The 22,194-nt window shown below is 50.0% G+C and overlaps 1 protein-coding gene across 2 annotated transcripts in view; it reads right to left on the bottom strand.

Annotated features, from left to right (window-relative positions):
- Cabp1 (calcium binding protein 1) overlaps positions 1-22,132 on the bottom strand; it is a 22,448-nt gene extending 316 nt beyond the window's left edge. The window contains exons 1-7 of one of the 2 annotated variants that reach the window (XM_048785685.1): positions 22,094-22,132; positions 9,617-9,796; positions 5,367-5,397; positions 4,940-5,083; positions 3,867-3,976; positions 3,326-3,473; positions 1-173 (exon numbers count right to left, since the gene is read on the bottom strand). The exon at positions 1-173 is cut by the window's left edge and continues 316 nt beyond it. In XM_048785685.1, the coding sequence (XP_048641642.1) occupies positions 148-173; positions 3,326-3,473; positions 3,867-3,976; positions 4,940-5,083; positions 5,367-5,397; positions 9,617-9,796; positions 22,094-22,117 (663 nt within the window). In that variant the 5' untranslated portion in view covers positions 22,118-22,132 and the 3' untranslated portion in view covers positions 1-147. Of the gene's footprint in view, positions 174-3,325; positions 3,474-3,866; positions 3,977-4,939; positions 5,084-5,366; positions 5,398-9,616; positions 9,797-14,616; positions 15,798-22,093 lie in introns of those variants that run through there. The other variant, XM_015505213.2, reaches the window with a different exon arrangement.
- Positions 22,133-22,194: the final 62 nt, after the last annotated feature.

Consider the following 22,194-nt stretch of genomic DNA (forward strand, 5'->3'; position numbering starts at 1 on the left):
CCTCCCCGGGGTGCAGGCAGGCCCCATCCGCCAGTACATCCTGGGCTCTCGGCAGCTACGGCGGGGGCGGGGCGAGGCGAGCTCTGGCTCCTCTTCTCCCCTCCCCCCCTGTGGGAGCTTGGCAGTCCTGGAGGGGCCCTTGCGGCCTCAGCGGGACATCATCCGGACAAACTCTGCAAAGGGGCAGGAACAGACAGGGAGACAGCGACAGTCAGGGCGCGGCCCAGGAGGCTGCCTCCACGCCCCTCTTCCCATCACACTGCCCTGACTCTGCGCTGATCCCCCACATCCACTCTGCCCCCTCCAAACGACGTCCTGCACAGCAACCAGGGTGAGCCTCTAATCTGCACACGTGACCCCTGATTAAACCTCTATGGTTCCACAGAGGTGATGTCCAGTGTCCTGCCGCAGCCCCAGGGCCCTCGCTGAGCTGGCCTGGCTGCTGACATCTCCCTTCCCATTGCTCCCCTTCTCCTCCAGTCTCCAAGCTCCAACCCCACCTGCCCATCAGAACGCAGATGGCTCTCGCTTACTACTGTATGCTCTCTCCCCCTGCCCCTCCCTTTCTCCTGTCCCCCACCTCTCAGTTTTCTACAACCTGTCCCCAAGCCTTTCTTTTCTTTCCTATACGTAATTTTTCAGACTAGTTTTAGGTTTATAGCAAAATTGATTGGAAAGTACAGAAATTCCCCTTCTAACCTCTGTTCCACTCATGCATAGCTTCCTCTACCATCAACATGTCCCATGGGAATAGGACATTTCAACAGATGAACCCACTTTGATACCTCCTTATCACCCAACATCCATAGCTGACATCCCCGATTTGTTCTTGGTGTGGCACATTCTTTGGGTTTGGATACACATACAATGACAAGTATCTATTATTATGGCATCTGGAGTAGTTTCACTGCCCAACCGGTGATCTTTTTACTGTCTATGGAGACAGTTTGGCCTTTTCCAGTAGATCATATAGCCCGGAATCATACAGTACATATGTAGCCTTTTCAGATTGGCTTCTTTCACATAGTAATATGCATTTAAGGTCCATCTATGTTTTTCTGTGGCTTGATAGCTCATTCCTTTTTAGTGATGAAAAAATATTCCATCTTCTGGATTACCACAGTTTATTTATCCATTCACCTATTGAGGGACACCTTGGTTGCTTCCAAGATTTGGCAGTTATGAACAAACCTGCTACAAACACTGGTGTGCAGGTTTCCATGTGGACAGAAGTGTCAATTCATTACGATCAATATCTTTCTTTTTCATCGGGTGGCTTCTACCCATCTTTCAGGTCTCCATTCATTTATAACCTCCTTCCCTAATCCTTCCCCCTGGCTTGGCATAGGGGTCCCCTCTGTGCCTGCTCTGCTTCCTTCAACATAGCACGCACTACACTGCTTTTCTGTTTTTCTGCTTCCAAAGGCAGTGACCAGGTCTCAGTCCACGGCAGGTGAACAACACATCTTGACAGAACGAATGGGCAATGCCAGGCTCTTGAAGATGGGCCGTCATCTGCAATGGGTGCTACCTAGACACAGGGCAACCTGAGATTTTCAGAGCTGATGCAAGCAAACCTTCAATCCATCTGTGCACACTCTCACCTCCCTTGAAAGCCAATTACTCCCCAGAGAAGACCTCCCAAGACTTTGTGTCCTGGACACATACACTGACACATGCTTATCCTGTCTTTCTGCTCAGCATGCAAGGTTCTGAGTACAGGGTCATGTTACTTTTCTCTCCCACATGGCTTTGTGCTTGGAAAGGTATCTTGTGTGGGAGTACACAGTAGTTGGGATTCCAGGCCTGGGTTTGTGCCCCAGCTCTGCCTCCTAATAGTTAGCCAATTCTTGAGCAAGTTATTTACTTCTCTGAGCCTCAGTTTCCTCGTGTGAGGAAATAATAGTGAGATGTATAGAGTCGTTGCAAGAATTAAATGAGATAATATATATAAAGCTACTTAGTATGACTGGCACATGATAAGTGTACATAAGTGATAACTATTATTACTATTGATTCCTTTAAAAACTGTTCCCTGAACATTAGGTATGTGTCAGGTGCTGAGTTATGTAGGAAATGCAGAGATCAAGAAAACAGGGTTCCTTTTCTTTCAAGTTTCAGAGTCAAGTAGGGTGATGACTATAAGCAGCAGTTGGGGGACAGTGTGAGGAATGGGGGTGAACCTGAAGTGCTATAAAAGCCCAGAAAAGAGAAAGTTCAGTCTGAAGGACAGGAAAGAAGTACTGGAGGAAGTGGCCTCACTTCTGGGCCTTGAAGGGAGAATAAAATTTAGCCCGAGTGGAGAACAGAAAAAAAGGCATCCTAGCAAAAAGAACAAGAGGGCCTCGTAGGTTCATGGACCATGAGTATTTTGGAGGAGATGAGTGAAGGCATGGTAGAAAGTGAACTACGGTCAGATATCACAGGACTGAGGTCAGATTGAGAAATGTGGTGTTCAGAAAGTAACCACCATGCGGGCACAATGGTGCACGCCTGTAATCCTAGCGGCTGAGGAGGCTGAGGCAGGAAGATCATGAGTTCAAAGCCAGCCTCAGCAAAAGTGAGGTGCTAAGCAACTCAGTGAGACCCTGTTTCTAAATAAAATACAAAATAGGGCTGGGGATGGGGCTCAGTGGTCGAGTGCCCCTGAGTTCAATCCCCGGCACCAAAAAAAAGAAAGAAAGGAACCACCATGGATGGATGCATGAGATGGGCAGATGGATAGAGATGGATGGAGGCACCCAGACACAGGGACACAGAGATGGGTGGATGGATGAATAGATGGAGATAGGTGGGTAAATGACTGAACAGACAGATGGAGAGATCAATGCAATATGAATAGAAGTCCAGGCAGATGCATAGAGATATATGAATGTAGGAGCAGAAGAACAGAAGTGGGAGAAATGAATGAGCATTTAGATACTTAATGAATGCAAGGTGAAGGTAAAGGTATAGAAGAATTAATAGATGCATGAATGGAGAGGTAAATGTGTGGGTAAATGGCTGTATGGATGATTATTTAGAGGTGACTTATGGATACCTAGGCATCTAGACAGATGAAGAGATGAATGTAGGAAATGATAGAGATAAATATGGAGAGATGAAGAGGTGAAGGGACAGGTAGATGGATGAATGATGGATAGATGGATGCAGGTAAGGATGGGAGTGGTCTAGAGGGGCAACTGGACAGTGGGATGAGAGAATGGAAGGACAGGATGATAGAAAGTTGGGCTGGATGGCTGCTTGTATGGTGGATACACAGTTGGAGGACTCTGTGGCCGGCCACGGCTGGCTGGCTTCTCTCCTGTGTTCAAGTGCCACCTACCTTCAAAGTCCACTCGTCCATCCCCATTGAGGTCCACATCTCGGATAATTTCCTCTATGTCTCGGTGTCCCACCTGATGACCCAGGAGCTTCCTCATGGCCTCTCGCAACTCACTGGTGCTTATCTCCCCGTCACCGTTGGTGTCAAACTAGAGAGGGCAGAAGGAGGGAGACGGAGCAGCAGGTCCCAAGGCCATGCTCCTTCTTCAGACCCAGTGTCCCCCCTTCCCTGGAGTCACTCTTCTGTCCAAGTTCCACACTGGTCTGAAACCCGGGTCGCAGCCTTCTTCTCTCTTTTTTCTTTCTTTGTTTTGTTTTGTGTTTTGTTCCGAGGTACTAGGGATTGAGCCCAGGGCACTGTACCTCTGAGCTACACTCTCAGCCCTTTTTATTTTTTTAATTTTGAGACAGGGTCCTCCTGCCTCAGCCTCCTGAGTTGCTAGGATTACAGGCGTGTGCCACTGCGCCTGGCTCCCAATCTTCTTTTCAAGCAGCCATCCTGGGATCCCGGCTCTAACGGCCTGTCATGGCCTGTCACTCACCTCTCGAAAGGCATCTCTCAGTTCCTTTACTCCAATCATGTCGGCCGTCTCTGCCAGGAGTTTAGGCCCCATTAGCTCCACGAAGTCATCAAAATCCACATGGCCACCCACTGGAGCAAGAAGAAAGGGGCCAGGTCACCCTCAAGCCACACATTCCCCATCTCCAACTTGGAAGGAGAGCACTGCCAACCCCTCGTTGGTTCTGCCTGTGTCTGGCTCCAGGTGACAAGCAAAGGCCAAACAAGGACAGAGAGGTGACCATAGACAGGTGGTTTGTCAAGGAATGGCTCGGGGGAGTGGCCAGAGGTTGAATAAGGGAGCCAATCAGGAAGCAGATAGAGGTAGATATGGAAGAGAGAACGAGGTATTGGCTCAGAGTCAGGCAAAGCATTTCAAAAATGGAAAGAGTGGGACACTCATAGAAAGACGGAGAGAAACAAAAGTTATGTGTGCCCAAGCCTTGCCCTCGTTGTGCCAATGCAGACTCAACTTCCAAGTGGATACGTAGAAGGACCAGAGGACTGGTACCCACTGCCTGCTCACAACAGCTCTCAACAAAGACCCACAGGAGTAGGGGATAAATACCCAGCTGGAGAGGTAGGGAGGGATGCGGGGGGACACTCTTAGGTAGCCATTCTTTATTATCCCCAACAGGCTGAGCCCAGCCCCTCCGTGGTAGCTGGCACGAGAGTCAGCCCTGGGTGGGTTCCTTCCCTACACTACCTCACTTCCTCACTGCCTACCAATCCTTTCCTTCACCTACCAAATACACCCCTTGCACTCAGATCACTATCTCAGAAGAACCCTGACTAAGACAGAGAAAAACAACCATAGCATTCCTCTGATCATTTCTTGCTGTAAGCCAGGTATTAGACTGTTTTGCATATATTCCCTAATTTACTTCTTCAGTTCCACTCCCCTGTTACACTCTTATTTTATAGATGAGGAAACTGAGGCTCAGAGAGGGTAGGTGCTTTGTACCAGGTCACACAGCTGGAAAAAAAGCGGATGTAGCCTTTGAACCCAGGCCTGTCTGATGAGAAGGGATGGAGGTGCCGTGTGGAGGGACTCACGGTTCATGTTGATCTGCTGGGATAGCTCAATGAGCTCCATCTCGGTGGGCATGTAGCCCATGGTGCGCATACAGTTGCCCAGGTCTCGACAGTTGATGTAGCCGTCCTTGTCCTTGTCAAATTCTCGGAAGGCCTCTCGTAGCTCTGGGGAAAGGAACAAAGGCAGGGGGGTAGGACCCACAGAGCCTTGGGGAACAAAGTCAGCCTCTAGGAACAGGGCCCACCAGATAGATGGGCCCTGGGGTCCCCCCGGACTCTGGGCTTCTCTCAGGCTCCTTCCTCCAATGGCTGGGTCCCCAGCAGATGCCCTGCTCTGTAGCAGGCCCTGTTCCCAGGAGGCCAGGAGGCCCTGACTCTCTTCCCACCATCTCCCTCCCATACCCTCCTGGAGGCTGAACAGCCCTTTCCCCCGAGGTCCAAGTTTTACCTTCGATCTCCTCTGGTCGCAGTGATCTGTCCTGAAACAAAAGAGCAAGTCCTGTTAGAGGCAGCAGGGGACCTGGGAGTTATAAGATGCCCATCCAGAGGGGGCCCTCCAAGGGGCAGCTGGCTCTGGGTGGAAGGTGATAGGAATGGCGCAGAGGTTTGTCTGGACCACGTCCTTGGAGCCCCCACAATGAGCCACAGACACAGAAGCCCCTGGGCCTCTCAGAGAAGCCCAAGGATCCACCGAACCCTGAGCCTGGGCACAGAACCGCTGAGGTCCTTATTCCAGATACAAGAGTAGGTCAGGAACAGAGCTGGCGCAGAGGCAAATACCTGTAAATAAAGCAGGGCCAGGGGAGGTCACCGGAGAGAGGAGAGCAACACCCAGTGACACCAGGGAAGGGGGCAGAATCCCACAAGGCAATCAGAAGCAGGGCTGCAAGGCAAGAGGAAGCAGGGACCATACAGGGAGCCCCAGAGGGCGGAGGAGGAGCCAGGGGAAGGGGAGGCAGAATTGGGACTATGCCCTGCTGCCCCCAATTTGCCCCCATCCTTACACTTGCCCTGTTACAGGACACAGTATAGGACCCTGCCGGCCACCAGTGCCTCTGACGGCTGCCAGGGTCCAAAGCACACATCTCCAGCCTCCAGCAGGGCCCAGGTCTCCTTGGGGAGTCAAGGAAACCCGGGTCCAAGCGTCAGAACAGATGGCAGAGAAGTCTCCAAAGAGCAGGCCCCAGAGGAGGCACGGGGCAGGCGCTGGATGGTGAGGTCTGCCCAGGAGGAAGACAGACTGGCACATAATGGATATGGGTGCCCAGGTGGGCCTGGTTAGGAGACTCCCACCCGCCCCCCCAGCACTCTAGCTCTCTGCCTTTGGGCAGGGAGAACATGAGGCAGGCTGACCTGAGAAGGCTCATGACAGGGTGGGCACCGTGTCACGAACCCAGGCACACAGGCAGGCCACAGTGAGCAGGGGGCATCTCGGCTGCGCACATAGGCCATCCCGGCTGCGCACATAGGCCATCCCAGCCAGCAGAGCCAGGGTGGGTGGAGACTGTGGCTGCCACCCACTCCATACTGGCTCCAGGGTGAGGGACAGGCAGTAGGAAGCCTGAGGCTCCTGGTGAAGGGGGTGCTGGTGATGAGAGTGTAGAGGAGCTGGGAACCGGCAGCCTGGGGGCAGCCAGAGTCTCCAGGCAGGAGGAGTCGCCTGAAGGGATGTCAGTCTCTGGGTGACGGTCCTGTGGACTCACCTACAAGGCTTGTCAGCGTGCAAGGTGCAAGGGTATGTCGACTTTGTCCCTAGACAGACCCACAGATATTTTTGGGTTTACAAATTGTTTTTTTCATTTGTACAAATGAAAGTGAGTACAGACATCCTTTGGTCTCAGTGGGGCATTGATTCCAGGAACCCCCGTAGATACCTCAATCCAAGGATGCTCAAGTCCCTTATATAAAAAGACATAGCATTGGGGCTGGGGTTGTGACTCAGAGGTAGAGCGCTTGCCTAGCATGCGTTAGGCACTGGGTTCAATCCTCAGCACCACATAAAAATAAATAAAAAATAAAGGTATTGTGTCCAACTACAACTAAAAAAAAATTAAAAATATATAAAAAAGATAATGTGTCCACCTATAACCAAAAAATAAATAGTTTTTTAAAAAGATGTAGTATTTGGGGGCTGGGGTTGTGGCTCAGGGGTACTGTGCTTGACTAGCATGTCCAAGGCCCTGGGTTCGATCCTCAGCACCACATAAAAACAAATGGAGGTACTGTGTCCATCTATAACTAAAAAATAAATATTAAAAAAGATGTAGTATTTGCACATAGCCCATGCACATCTTCCTTTTTCTTGATATTTATTATTTAGTTTTAGGTGGGCACAATATCTTTATGTTATTTTTTTTATGTGGTGCCGAGAATTGAACCCAGTGCCTCACACATGCTAGGCAAGCGTGCTACCACTTGAGCCACATCCCCATCCCCCTTCCCACATCTTTTAAATCATCTCTAGATGACTTGTAATACCTAATCCAATGTAAGTGCTATGTAAATAGTTACACTGTCCATATTCAGTACAGATGCAACTGGGGGGGAGTACCAGGGATTGAACCCAAGGGCACTTAACCACTGAGCCACATCCCCAGCCCTATTTTTATATTTTATTTAGAGACAGGGTCTTGCTGAGTTATTTAGGGCCTCACTAAGTTGCTGAGGCTGGCTTTGAACTTGCAATCCTCCTGCCTCAGCCTCCCAAGCTGCTGGGATTATAGGTGTGCATCACCACACCCAGACAGATACAATTTTTTTTAAATATGTTTTTAGTTGCAGATGGACATAATACCTTTATTTTATTTTTACGTAGTGCTGAGGATTGAACCCAGTACCTTCCACATGCAAGGCAAGTACTCTACCACTGAGCTACAACCCCAGCCCCATATACAATTTTTGAAAAATATCTTTTTTTTTTTAATATTTATTTATTTATTTTAGTTTTTTTCGGCAGACACAACATCTTTGTTTGTATGTGGTGCTGAGGATCGAACCTGGGCCGCACGCATGCCAGGCGGGCGTGCTACCGCTTGAGCCACATCCCCAGCCCCGAAAAATATCTTTGATCTGCATTTAGCGGAATCAACTCTTCCACTGAGATGGAACCCATAGAAACAGAGGGCCGACTTAAGTGTGCATATACACCTGCAAAAGTGTACTCACTGGGACCAGTTATTGAGCTATAAAAGGAATCCTTCCCACCCATCATGTTTCAAACAACTAGCCACTTCTCCAGGGCCCCACTCTGCAGGACTCGGGGTAGATGGTTGCTGCTGGCCCCCACTGCAGCCCCTTCTATACCTCTTGTATGCCTAGAACTCAAGGAGCAGCAAACCCAGTACCCATTCAAAGTGTGCCTGCAGCAGAGCCCTGGTGACTGGTCCATGGCTCACACACTGTTCCTCATGCCGAGCAGTGAAGGCATGTGTGCTGTGTTCTGGAGTGGAGCTGCGGATGCCCACCCATATGGGGGGGAACTACGTGCACCAACGCAGGGGGCCAGGTAGAAGAAAGCACGTATCTGCTCATTTCTGTCCAGTTTATATAGTTAGGGGAGAAGAGCTTGGACCCTAAAGTCAGACTGACCTGAGTACAGAGCCCAGATCTGCTACTTCCTAACTGTGGGACCTTGAGCAGGTCAATTCCACTCTCTGAGCCACAGTCTCCCCATCTGTGTTATAGGTTAATATCAGTCCTTACCTCCCAGGGCCTTTATGAACATTGTATGAGACAAGACAAGGACAGTATTCAGCATGTAGTATTCAATAAATGCAACTTACAAATGCTTGTATCTGAAACATCTTCTTTTCCTTACTCCTGTGACTATTCATAGGATGCTGTCAAGTAGAGTAGCCACTAGTTGCATGCAGCTATTTCAATTTTACTTACAATGAAATAAGATAGATAATTCAGTTCCTTCATTGCACCAGCCACATTTCAAGTGGTCAAGAGCCACATGCTACTAGCAGCTACTATATTGAGCAGCAATACATTTTAGACTATTCCCATCACCATAGAAAATTCTACTGGATGAAGCTGTATATACAGAACTGTTAAAAGCACAGGAGGCTCTTAGGTCACACTACCTGATTGTCATACTACCACCTATGAGCTGTTACCTCAGCATGTTACCTCTCTGACTCAGTCTTCTCATCTGTGAAATGGGGGTGATAAAAGCACCTACCTCTCGGAGTTGCTGAGGCTTAAAGGAGGGAATCCATTAACACACTTAACACAGGTCCTGGTACATCCGAAGTGCTCCAAAGAACTGTATCTGCTATCATTACTTTTTTTTTTTTCCATTTTTTTGGTACCATGGATTGAACCCAGAGGCACTTAACTATGAGCCACATCCCAGCCCCTTTTTGTATTTTATAATCTTGCTGAGTTGCTTAGGGCCTCATTAAGTTGCTGAGGCTGGCTTTGAACTCATGATCTTCCTACCTCAGCCTCCCAAGCCGCTGGGATTCCAGGAGTGCGCCTCCATGCCCAGCTTACCATTACTTCTTGCTGGTAGAAATGGACAAGTCACTTTGTAGCCACAAGTGGGAAACTGGAAGTCAGACTGACAAGCTGGGGGACTATCCACTGGAGGACAGGGGCAGCTAGCTGGGTACAGAATCCCTCTTCCTCCCAGCACCTCCCTATGCCCTGGGAAGCCAAGTTCATCGAGCTCCACTGGGCCAACTTACGTACAGGCTGCCTGTTCTCGGCGAAACCCTTGCGCAGAAAAATACAAGCAGGGCCCAGCAGGTTGTGCATGACGGCGCAGTTTTGGGCCAGCATCAGGAGCGGTCCGGGGAGCTCATCACTGGCTGCCAGCCCCTCCTCGCTTGTCTGCACCACCATGTAGCTGGTCTTCTCCTCCTGGCGCATCTTCAGCCAGAACCAAGTAAATACAAAAGAGAGGCAGGGTATCACTTCCTTGCCCACTTAGCTCTTCCGGCCCCAGCTTGGCTCCTGGTCCTAGAGGGACATCTCCTTCCGAGAAGATCCTCCAGAGTCAAGTGGTAGGGTTCAGAGGGCCTCAGGGTCATGTCTCAAATAGATGGAGACGCCAATGGTTCAATAGATGGAGACGCCAATCCTTGACTGACACAGTTGTCCAGGGACAGCTGGGTGTGATGCTCGCTGTGTGGCCCATGCACACGCACACGTGCACACACATACACACACACATCTATACACAGAATCACATGCTCATGCTCATATGCACACAGAAGCTCAGGCTAAGAAGCAATCAGAGGACAGTTTCTGTCCTGATCAATGGGAAGTGTTCTCTTCGAGCGTAATGGAACAGTGTCCTTTCTCCAAATGCTTCCAATGGCCAAGCTCAATACTCAAGCTATGTCATGTCTCCCAGCTTACTGATGGGCTCTGATCCTATCCCAGCCAGATCCCCGCTGAAAGGCTGGGGGGTGCCATCAGAGTCGACAACATGGACAACAGTTTCCTTTAGTCTGCTGGACTAGAGGCTGCAAATGTAGGTGCCATCACTGCCGTTAATGAAGCAGGCAGGGATCAAGAGGTGGGGATGGGCGGGGTGCAAAATGGATGCTACGCGCCCCCTTTAAATGGGCAGTCCCACCTAACTCCAGCCACTCTCTTGATTTAAAGCACCAGGTGGGCCAAACAACAAACAAGACACCTCTGTGCTTGGATTCCACTCGGTTTACAACCTCAAGATTAGACAGACTCCCCGCCGCTCTCCTCTCCCTCCCTCCCGCCTTCCCTGGCTTCCTGCCTGGCCCAGCCTGCTGGACCTCTAGAGGCTAAGGCAGGGGCCTTGTCTGCTGACCAAATATAGCTGTGCTCCCAGGCCCTGGCCAAGCCATTCTCCCCCCTGCAGGTTCCCATGCAGCTATAAAAAGCCAGCACTGCCCACAGACCTTCCCTTAGGACAACAGCAGCATCTAGACACAACATTCGGTTCCACCCCGGTCTCCCCAACCTGCCAGCCCCTCTCCAGAATTCAGGTCACAGCACTCTGCCCTCAGCCTGGTGCTGGGCGGTCTCCTCTCAGTGTGGGGATTTGGAGCAGAAACTTCCCAAGAAGAGGCAGAGTGGCTGAACCCCTGAAGGCTGTCCTTGTGTGAGAAGCCCAGGGCTGTGCCCCTATCCTCTCATCCCATTGCACTTCTGAGCAGCTGCCTCCATGGCCTAGGAGAAGATCCCAAGACCCAGGGGCAGCCTGTACCACCAGGCTGAGAAGCAGAACCACCCGTCCCTTGTCCTCTCATGCTTCTCCCCAAAGTCCCCCACTGTGGGGCTACAGAGGCACCCTTCCAATGTCCTAAGCCAATTCCAGGCTTATAGAGAGAAGGAGCAGTATTCTGATCCCTTAAAGGGAAAGGAGACACTCAGAATCAAGGTGAAGGAACCCAGTCCAAGGCTCAAGTTTGGTAAGTCCAAGAAGGGTCAGTTTTAGGAAATCTCAGAAATCGGGGGATGTCAGACAGACTAAGGGCCCATCCTGGCTTGATGCCCCTCAGAGGCAAGAGTCAGAATCTCTGCTGCATGCAGGAGCCAGACTGGTGCTGGCAGAGACCAACACAGACCTTCCCAACTGGGAGTGGGAACCAAAGGAAGCCTGGGAGTGGACAGTGACATAACACCAAGAAACCACCTCACAAGATGTTTGCAGAAAATCAGATTTTTTTTTTGTTTCTAGCTGAATCTCGTGTACTTGATTCAGAATGAGCACAACTGAGGACGGAGGAGGCAGCAGGTGGCACAGAACTCTGAGAGGCAGTTTGGTATGCTGGCTTTGGACATGGTCTTGGGAACAAGTTTGGGCTCTGATGCTTGTTTGCTGTGTGACCTTGGGCAGGTCGCTTTCCCTCTCAGTACTCCAGTTTCTTTCCCAGGGATAATCATGTCTCTTCACAGGATTCTTGTGAGAAATAATGAGCGATTGCATAGAAAGTGCTTTGCATAGTGCCTAGAACATGGTAAGAGCAAATAAATGGAGTTGCCATAGTAATGACAATCAGGATGATGGTGGTGGTGGTGATATAACTTAAGAGATTCTGTGTGCCAGAAGGCATTTACTTCTGGCTCCAGAGGAAGTGGGGGAACATCTGCCAATCAGGAAAGAAATGAGAAGGATGGAGAGGAATTCGCTCCCACAAAGAATGAAGCAGTGGTGTCTGGGGAATTTCCATTGCATCTCTTAATGATAATGCTGTCTGGCACCAAGTTGCCCTGGAGGCTGCAGCCCTTCTCCAGCCAGTGATGGCACCTGACAGCCTGGTCCTGCCCAGCTCAGAGCTCTAGGCGTGCCACCTCTCCTCTTTACCAGCTCTCCAGCTACCACTCAAGCCAAGCCACAAGCTGACAAGGTCTCCCTGGCACTCAATGGACATGTCCTGGGTGTGACCTGGCAGCAGGAGGGGCCACCGAGCCTCATAACCTTTACAGCTTTCTAACAACACAAGCGTGCAGGTCAGAATTCCCTCTCCCTGCAGGAGTTCCAGAATTTAAACAATGCATGCTTGGTGAGAAGGTATGGCTACACTGAGTGGGAATTTGGACTAGATGACTTCTAAGGTCAGATCCAGGAATCTAGGTAGAACATTTCTGACAGCAGGAGAAATTTAGACAGGCAGCCTCTCCCAGAGGGAAAAATATAAAATAAAAATAAAACCCAACCCTGACTTCACACATCCAGGGTCTAAATCCCAGCCCTGATTGAGACCTTTGAGACCTTAAGAAAGCTCTTATCTCTGTGTCCAGCAGCTTTCTCTGCAAACTAGCCAAGAAAACTACTTTGTGGAAAAGAGCAAGCGAGATAGCAGATGTTAGATATGTTGTAAATAAGAAAAAGCAATCATTACTAACTTTCTGAGGAACATGACATTGAATGAAGCCCATTTTAATGATCTTTTGACTTATTCCATTGGCTCAGAACCTCCTGGCCTGGAGGTGTGAGTCAAGAGCAGAGCATGAGCTTAGTATGCAGAGGCCTGGGGTTCTGTCCCAGCACCAATAATAACATCAAACTCTTCATTTTTCCTTTTTCTCCTCCATCCCTCTTCTCTAAAATACAGAGTGGGAAAAATATGATTACAATGACAATAATACTAATATTGATTACTATATGTCAGACACTGTGCCTGACACTATTTAGTTTTCACAATTGCCTTAAGAGATAGACATTAGAACTGAGGTTATAGCTCAGTGGTCACTTGCTTAGCATGCATAAGGCCCTGGGGTTTGATCCCCAGCACTGCAAGAAAGAGAGGGACCCCAAGAGAGGGATAAATTGATGGCTACGGGAACTGAGGTACAGAGAGGTTAATTTGCTAAGGTCACAAGATGTGGGAGAATTGTGTGACTCTTAAGCACTCTACTGTGTAAGGGCAGATGGGCGAGGGGGACAGAAAGACAGTTCTTGTTCCTAACTTCACCCCCTCAAACTCTGGACAGAACCCACTGCGAGGGTGTTCGCCTGTGGTCCTCTAGACGAATTCAGATCAGTTTCTGCTTCTCTGATTCAGCACCGAGGCCACCTCTGGTGTGGCAGATTCCTCTAAGAAGATGACAGATTATGGTGGGGGGGGGGTCGGAAACACGCAGACGCAACCATCCATCCTCAGAAGGATCCAAGGAACGGCAAAGATTAAATGGAATTTGATGTGAGCAGCTTAGCTGAATGAAGAAGTTGACAGGCAGAAAAGCCCAAAATGTCCTAAATGGAGAAGCCATCACACTGACGGAGGATGGAGGAGGGGGCTGGTATAAAGGTGCCATTAGCTGACCTGAGACCCTAGGTGTGTCTCTAAACCCTTCTGAGTGGCCATCGAGTTCCTTTGGAAAATGGAAGAATTGGAGGAAGATATCCCTATGTCTCCTTTTTCCTTTAAATAATGTCTGAGTTTGGCCTGACTACAGAGGGCTAGAAATACAGAGAGAGCCCACCTGAAGCAAAACCCGGTAGATACCCAGGACCTGCATGAAAGATGCCTTAAGAGTGATTATTTCCTTCCCCAACAGAATTCTTGCAAAAGAATATTATCCTAGTGTATAAGCATTAGATCCAATCCAGAAAGTGATTGATGGACACACCTGCTCAACATATCTCTTGGGCATCCTGTTTCTTAAGGGAACCTATCCTGGGCCAGAAGCTAGTCTGGTCATTCTTGAGATTCTGTGATGGGACTTGGGAATTATTGAAGGTAGAAGGAAGGAGATAGTCTGCTTGGTGCTTTTCAGCAGCAATGGGTTCTACTTCAAAACTCACACTTCTGAAGACTTAGAGACCACCAGAGAGGCACACAGACCCCAGAAGGTTATGAATGAGCCCCCGAGCATGCTGCTGCGAAGGATCTTCCAATCCTGCCTGATTCAAAGGTGTCTGTGCACTGATATCCTAAGAATCCACACTTTTCATTTTACGTGATTTAAAGCTACATGATGTAAAGCTAACTCCTGTGCAAATTCCCAAACACAGACTCCCCCACTCTCCACCAACCCCCCAGCATGCAGCTCTAGGACCCAACTTCAGCTTGGGGTCTGAGACATAAGCATCTGTGATTGGAGGGTATCTGGAGGTAAGAACAGGGAAGCAACCCTAGACGGAACCTCTGGGAAAAAACAGCAAGCTCAGATGCCCACCCGCTCCATGCCCAACCTCTGGGGCAGGTGGCAAGACGCCCCATCCCCAACCCCAGCGCTTGGGAGCTCCGGAAACATACCTTCCTGGAGAGATGTCTCAGTGGCGACTTGACACAGTTGCCCATCCTAAGCTGAGGCAGCCCCTCTTGGGATCCTCGGGTCCATGAAGGAGGCTCCTTGGGGGCTAGGAGACCTCGGTCTGGGTCACTGCCAACCCCAGCCTCCCTCTGCCTGTGTCGCTCTTCCTCCAAGACCAAGCTGAGCCCTCTTTCTGGCGCGCGTGCTCTCTTACCCGTCTGCCTGCTCCTGCTCTCTTGATTTTTTTTTTTTGGTGGATTGTGTGTGTGTGTGTTTGTGTGTCTGTGTTTAACTTTCTGGCCACTTTCTTAAGGAGATGAAGGCAGAAGGGGAGAGTGCAGGGCACAGAGAAAATCGCCCGGAGAGATGATGGCACAGGGCAGCCGAGCTGGGCAGCCTGCCGGATCATCTACATCAGATTAGAGCTGAGTCCTCTTTCTCTGCTTCTCTCCCCTTCCCTCACCCCCCTCCTTTTCTCTGCTGCAGGGAGATTGCTTCAGGGAGGAGACCCAGGGTGGCAGCTGCAGCTGGGAATTAGGCCAGCAGATCCAGAAGGAGAAGCTGGCTAGTTTGGACCCCCAATGCCAGGATGCCTTAGAGCTCACAGCCCTGCACGCACAGACACTCACCACACATACGCCACACATATGCACACATACACAAGCCCCCAGGGAGATGCATGCCTTTTCCAAAGAGCAGTGAGCTGGACAAGCACGCATCCTCATCGCCCCTGGCAGATCCAGATGGATGGAGAGCAGGCGGCTCCAGTTGGGGGCCCTGGGAGATCTTGTGACGTCTCCATTACGCTCCATTTTTCACACTTGCCTCATCAGTGAAATGGGATGAGGCTCCAGGGCTGGCAGCACAGCTGAGCCGACAGCTGAGATCAGCTCCTCCTGCCCCCGTTGCTGTGTGCAAGCTCTCCGATCCAAGGGAAGCCAAGAGGTGGCCCCCAGCGGGGAGCACAATGAAGGCAGCACTGGCACAGAGGGCACTGGCAAGGTCCCCAGACTTTCTCCTCATCCTCTGCCTGATCCTGAATGAAGATCTTTCATGGTTTTCCTTGGGGAGCAGAGCACAGAAGCCGCCCTTTACAAATGGTCTCCGAGGTCCCGCAGCTGGAACTTTATAGGTTCTTCTTCGCTCCTACAGGTTCTGGCTTGATGTGAATTCATCTCAAGTCTCAGATGTCCCATTTGAGACCTTCAGCCTGAGCCAGAAGGAAGAGAGGAAGCATCCCTGCTTCCCCGCATCTGACTTTCTCCAGCAGGGGGCACCAGAGATAGATCGGGAGGCAGGACTCCTCCCAGGTCCCGGGGGGATGCAAGCGGGTCTCTCGCACAGAGCTCAAAAGAGTTTCAGGTCCAGCTTGGGTGACCAGTCGGAAATCCTGTTAGGGAAGATGGCTGGGGCCACCGCCCAGAGTGTGACACTGACTCACTCCTAGAGGCCTGGGAAGGAGGCCCGTTGCTGGCCTCTGATGGTCACGGTGCTGTGCTGCTCGTCAGGGAATGGCTTAATCAGAGCGGATATTCAGCAGACTTGTTTAGGCCAAACCTCTGGAGGAGACCATGGAGGAGGAGGGACCGCCCCATAAGGTCTAAGGGAGGAGGCTGAGGTGGGGGTCCGGTGTGGATGCCTAAAGGGCAGGAAAGAGGGTGAAGATGCCAGGCAGCAGGGGCAGGAAGAGTGAGCAGCCAACATAAATGCCATCTTCAAAGCTGCTTCCTGTGGAAACAGCATGAAGGAAGCACTCCGTGGGCCTGGTCAGAGGGGTCAGGCTCAATAGACTCCAATGAAGGGGCAGGATGGGGCAGGATGGGGCAGATGGCGTTGAGTCCTGGCATTCCCAGAGTCCTTCCATTCCTGAGCTTCAGATTCCTCCACTTGAAAATGGGGCTTCCCCTGCCTTGCTGATAAAGCACACACATTAAGAAGTGTGGCACATAGTAGGGGCTCAATAAGTAATTATTCAAACAGAAGGAAGAAGTATCATGTGCTTGGTGTTTCTGTGCCAGGCACATGATACCTCTGGGAGCTTATATTCTATTCTAGCTGGTGGGCAAGAGGTAGTAAGGAGCTCTGAGCAGTCATTTACTTACATTTCAGATAAATGCTCTGAAGGGAGAAAGACAAGAACTCTGTGAACTGGGCCCAATGGCGCATGCCTATAATCCCAGTAGCTCAGGAGACTGAAGCAGGAGGATCACAGGTTCGAAGCCATCCTCAGCAACTTAGGGAGACCCTAAGCAACTTAGCAAGACCCAGTCTCAAAATTAAAAAATGAAAAGGGCTGGGGATGGGACTCAGTGGTTAGCACCTCTGGGTTCAATCCCTGGTACCAAAAAACAAAACAAAACAAAAAAACCCCCAAAACTCTGTGAATGTAAGACAGACAGGGAATCCAACTTAGTCTAGGGGAATCAGGAAAAACTTACAGACAAAATTATAGAAAAAGGACCATCTGCAAACTTGGAGACAAGGCTCACCAGTGGAGCTTGGGTTAGGCTCCAGGTACAATCCCAATTCATACCAACTAAACCAGAGAAAGCATATAAAGGCAGCACAGGACAAGGCAGGATTCTCAGTCCTGGCTCCAGGCTAGAATTGCCAGGGAACTTCCCCAGAAATTCTGGTTTACGTAGGTTTAGGTGGGCTCGGGACATTGGAGTTGTTTTAGTCTGTTCTTCAGGGAATTCAAACCTGCATCCTTTGTGGAGAACCACTGGGGTAAAGCTTCAGAGCTTGGAATGCAGAATGATACTGACCTGGGTTCAAACCTTGTCCTGCTACTTAGTAACCATGTGACCTTGAGGAAATGTTGGTCTCTCTGAACTTCCATTTCTTTTATTTTTAAAATGGGGATTCTAATAACACCTCCCTTAAGGCTCTTATGAGGGGTTAATGAGGTAATATGTGCAAAAGGCTTGGCACAGTGCCAGGCACCTAGAAAGTGCCTCCTTCCCCTCCCTGCCTGGCCTTGGTTTTAAAGGGCCATTCATCCAACATCCACTAGTGACTCCTGCCCCCTGCAGGCCAGCTCAGGGCACAACACCCACTTGTCGACCTTGGGACAGGCCTCTGTCCTTGGAAACAGTAGATAGAAGACAGCAAAATCAGGCCCTTATGGAAAAGTCAGGCTCTTGAAGGAAGCTCACCCTGCTGTGTGGGTCGGGGCGAGAGTAACACTAGTTTGAGGTTTGGGGGCAGCAAGGGATACAGGAGCTTCCTTAAACCTGAGCTGGGCAGTGGGCAGATAAATGGTTTGATCTTCTAAAGGAAATCAAAAAGGGCTGAGGGGTGAGGGCTTCCTCTGGGGAGTGAAGCACATTGTGTGTCCCCCACTATCCTCATTCACAAAGCTGCAGTCCCTGGGCCTTCCAGAAGCCACGCTTCGAGTTCTGGAATGGAATAATAGGATCAGAGGGATGAGAAGGATAAACCCGTTGCTGATTATTCCTGATTAGGGGGGAGGCTGGCCTCCCTTCCTGATCAGTTCTATCACTAGCATTTGAACTTGGACGCCAGCCCAGTGGTAAAATGCCTGGGGAAAGCTGGGTCGTAACCTGAGAGGTGCTCTGTGGATTCTTCCGACAACCAGGGAACACGGATAAGTGACTTTCCACCCTGCCAGCATGGTACAGCACAGGCAGGTGTGTTTGGAGACAGGCAGTCCTGCCATTTATTTACTGTGTCACTTTGGACAAGTCACTCCCCTCTCTTGAGCCCTTTCCTCATCTCTAAAGAGGGGGATGACAATACCAACCTTCTCAGGTTGCTGTGAAGATAATGACAACACACTTTGACAATGGTTTGGTGGGATCTAGACTGAGGCCTCAAGTACTCTTGTTTCTCGCAGCAACATCCAGAAACAAATGCAGATACCGTGGAGGACTCTCACCCAACTGATGGAGGCCACTCCTAGCATCAGTGATGGATGCTAACCACAAACTGACCTTCTCTTTCCCCATCCTCAGGCACCAGAGGAAAGGCAACAGAGGACACTCAATCTGGGCAGGAATGAGGAACACTCACAGCCCTCATTCTAGGACTATAGGCCTGTTGTGGTTGAATCCATTAGAACACAAATCACATGACCTCTCTCCCCATCTAAACCAGAGGAACTAAGAAACCTCTGAAGTCCAGAGGCTTATGACACCATTCATTCATTCATTGATTCACTCATAAAATTACTGTGATCTAGTTATGTGTAAAGCAGTATGGAAACTCAGTCAGCCTTCCCAAATCAGCTATGGGCTTGATTCACATCTGCTTCCTCTACAAGGGTTTTTCTTCTCAGGCTTAAGAGTAAGAACAGAAGGTCTGTACATGAAATAATCTTCCAAGACCCAAAGCCCTAGGTCATGCTTATTCTGAGCTAATTTCTGACACCCACATCTTCTCTTTAGGCAGCTAGGTGGCATGTCCTTAGCAGGCAACAGAGAGGAAATCTGGGAAGGACACTCTGCTCCTCTCTTAATAGGCTTTCCTCACCCAGCTCAGAGGCAGCTTTCAAAACACCTTACATAGACCCTTATTCAATTAGTCTATTAAAAAGAGCAATAACAGGGCTGGGATTGTGGCTCAGCGGTAGAGTGCTCACCTAGTGCGTATGAGGACCTGGGTTTGATCCTCAGCACAATAAACATATTGTGTCTAACTACAACTAAAAAAATAAATATTTTAAAAAAGAAAAGAAAAAAGAGCAATAACATTAATAGAGGCTGCCCTTGATCCAGCACCCGCTAGGAGCCAGGCATTTGCTGCCCTTAATCCTGTGTAAGCTTCACAATAACTCACAAGGGAGTTTTTGTCAATCTCATTTCTGGATGAAGAAACCTTGGAGAGATAAAATGACATGCTAAGGTCACAGAGCTGGGACTGGAGCCTTCAGCTCTACTATCTTCCAAACCACACTTTGACACCTTAGCCCCAAATCTACACTGTCTCCCTGCAGACAGTAAGAATGCTCCATGAGGTCTTTGGAAGAATCTTAATTCCTATTTCCCCAAATGTAGGAGTCTACCTCCATTGTCACGTTGAACCTGGCTCTCAGAAAGAAAATGCCCTTGGTAGTTAATTAACAATAATAATAATAACTAACACAGAGAGTTTATGCACTGGACCATGCTCCATACAAAGCTCATATCTCATTTAACCTTCCAAACGTCTCCTTGAGGCACTATGAGTATTCTCTATTTTTCAGGCAAGCAAAGAGCCTTAGTAAGATTACAAGTTACAGAATGAAAAAACAAACCAACAAAAAAAAATTAGAACTTGAGAGACATGAAAAATAAACTTCTCCAAATATATTTTGCCCTAAGTAGATCCTATCTGAAAGTTTGTATTCAGAACCTTCCCCCCATTTACCTTCTCTGGGCCCCCACCCTGTCTCAAAGGACAGAAATCTCAACACAGACAGAGCCGGGAAAGAAAGACTAATTCCTCTCTGTCACAGGAGGCTGGAGGCTCTGACACCAAAGTCCCAGCCTGGGTGTGCTGTGCTGTTACTGTTGTTATTCAAACAGATGCCTTTGAGGTGCCAGCAGGAAGCCCAAACTGAATGTGCTGGGCTTTAAAAGAAAAAGCCCACATCTCTAAGAGGCAGGAGCTTCCAAAGGAAGGTAGTAAATATTTGATGGGACCTTCCTGCTCCTCCTGACTCAGATGACCCTGGTGACATTTCAGAACATGGGGCTGGAGAATGTTCTTCATTTAATGACTGGGGAATTAGAAGGAGGAACTAAAGCATGTAGCTGCAGTGCTCTGAGCTCAGAATGGGCTCATGTGGGCAAAATTCTGCAAAGCTGGGAAGCAAGGGTTCTTTTTCCAGGAGCTGAGTCAGATCACCAGCAAACTGAATAACCAGGAAGTGTATGATTCCAGGCCTTCCAAACTGCTAGATCATAAGCCCCCAGATAGCCAGAATCCTGGCTCTCTCGTTCACTGTTGTCTCCCTAGTGTTCCGTAAACGCCTGGGCAAAGTAGGTGCTCAAAAGATATTTGATAAATGAATGAATTTTTATTGAACAACACACAGCTTTTGTGTTGCAAGCCAGTCCCAATCCACAGACCACTCCTGACTTAATACCCCACACCTCCTAAAACAAAAGCCACTGCAGTGAACTTCTCCTTCAGTCTGTCACTGCTCTAACTCTTCATGGCTCTGCATCCAGATCTGTACTCCAGAGAACTGTTCCCAGCTCACTTGACTAATGAGGGCTCCCTGCAGGAACAAAGCCACACGCTGCTGCCCCATCACACCACCAGAGCAGGCCCGCGCAACCTGAATCCATGTGCAGCTGCCTTCATGTCAGACCTCAGACCGGCATCAGCCACGTCGGAGTAGTATTTTGAAAAGAAATGTGCAGATCTGAAGCAAAACACACACACGGCCTCCTTAGAATGTTGATCCAGCATGACAAGCCAGGAGCTTGAGGCGGCTTCTTTGCTCTAGATCCTAGCACACACCCCAGTGTCCCCAACAAACTAAGCAAACGCTTTGATCAGACCTCTGCATTACACCTCTTGGCTGCCGCAGAACTGTCTCAATGCCCTGCCAGTGAGTTCGACTTGATTACAGACTCAGAACTAGAGGAAATTCTGGCTTTGTTCAGGAGTTCAGAGGTTCCTGTCTCCCCAGCCACACAATCACAAACTGTAGGCCTGAATTGTGACCACAAAGCTTTTAAAGGGCAGATGTCCAGCTCCCTAGGGCCCTTGAGGAAACCAAAGAGCCACTGGTGACCTCTTAGTGGCTTTTCTGACCTTAAGATGCACCCCAACTCATGCTAGAGTTCTCTGAGTGTTATTCCACATCCTACAAATCCACAACTGCCCAACTGCCGTCCTAGTGGCATCCTGGAGTGACAACCTCCTTAAAACACCTCAAAGTTCCAGTTTGAGCCATAGCTCTAGACCCCCGCCCCCATGTCTACCCAGACACCTCTTCTCTTTCCTCATATTTTTGATTTTCCTAACTTTTCCCAGGCCTTTGAAGACACTATAGGCAATGGCTAGAGTCCCTCATCTCCAAACAAGCCTGTGTGACCCAAGCCTCCCTCCCCTTGCTCCAAATCCCTTGCTCTCTTGGGTTGCTCCCTGGCGATACTGGCCAGAGGCCGGAGCAGTGGGTTTGGCGCCACCTGCTCGGAGCGCTCCTCTGTGACCCCACAGATCTCCAGGAGGGTTGTGGAGGTCTCTTCCTTCCAGGACTAGCGGTTCGGGCAGGTGTGAGGAAGGCTAAGTGGCGGTGCCTCGCCCACAAGAGACCCGGAGCGTGGACAGCGCACAGGGTGCTGAATCAGGCACGGGGGTGGAAGAGTGCCGGCCAGCAAGGGCGCCGGGCCGCGGGATGACAGCGGGAGCCGAGGCGTGACCTGGGGACCACGGGCAGCGGGAGTAGGGTCGTGGACGCGCCGCAGCAGCAGGGTCCCGAGCGCCTTTCCCCGGAGTGCGAGCGGGAGGCGCGGCCCTTACCTGGCCGAAGGCGGAGCTGAGCATGGGGTGCAGCCGGTGGAGGAAGCGGGTCCGCCTCAGGTCGCTGCGGCGGAGCGGAGTCCCGCGACCGGGGCTCGCCA

Source organism: Marmota marmota, unplaced genomic scaffold, assembly GCF_001458135.2.
Source record: "Marmota marmota marmota unplaced genomic scaffold, marMar, whole genome shotgun sequence".
NCBI lineage: Eukaryota > Metazoa > Chordata > Mammalia > Rodentia > Sciuridae > Marmota > Marmota marmota.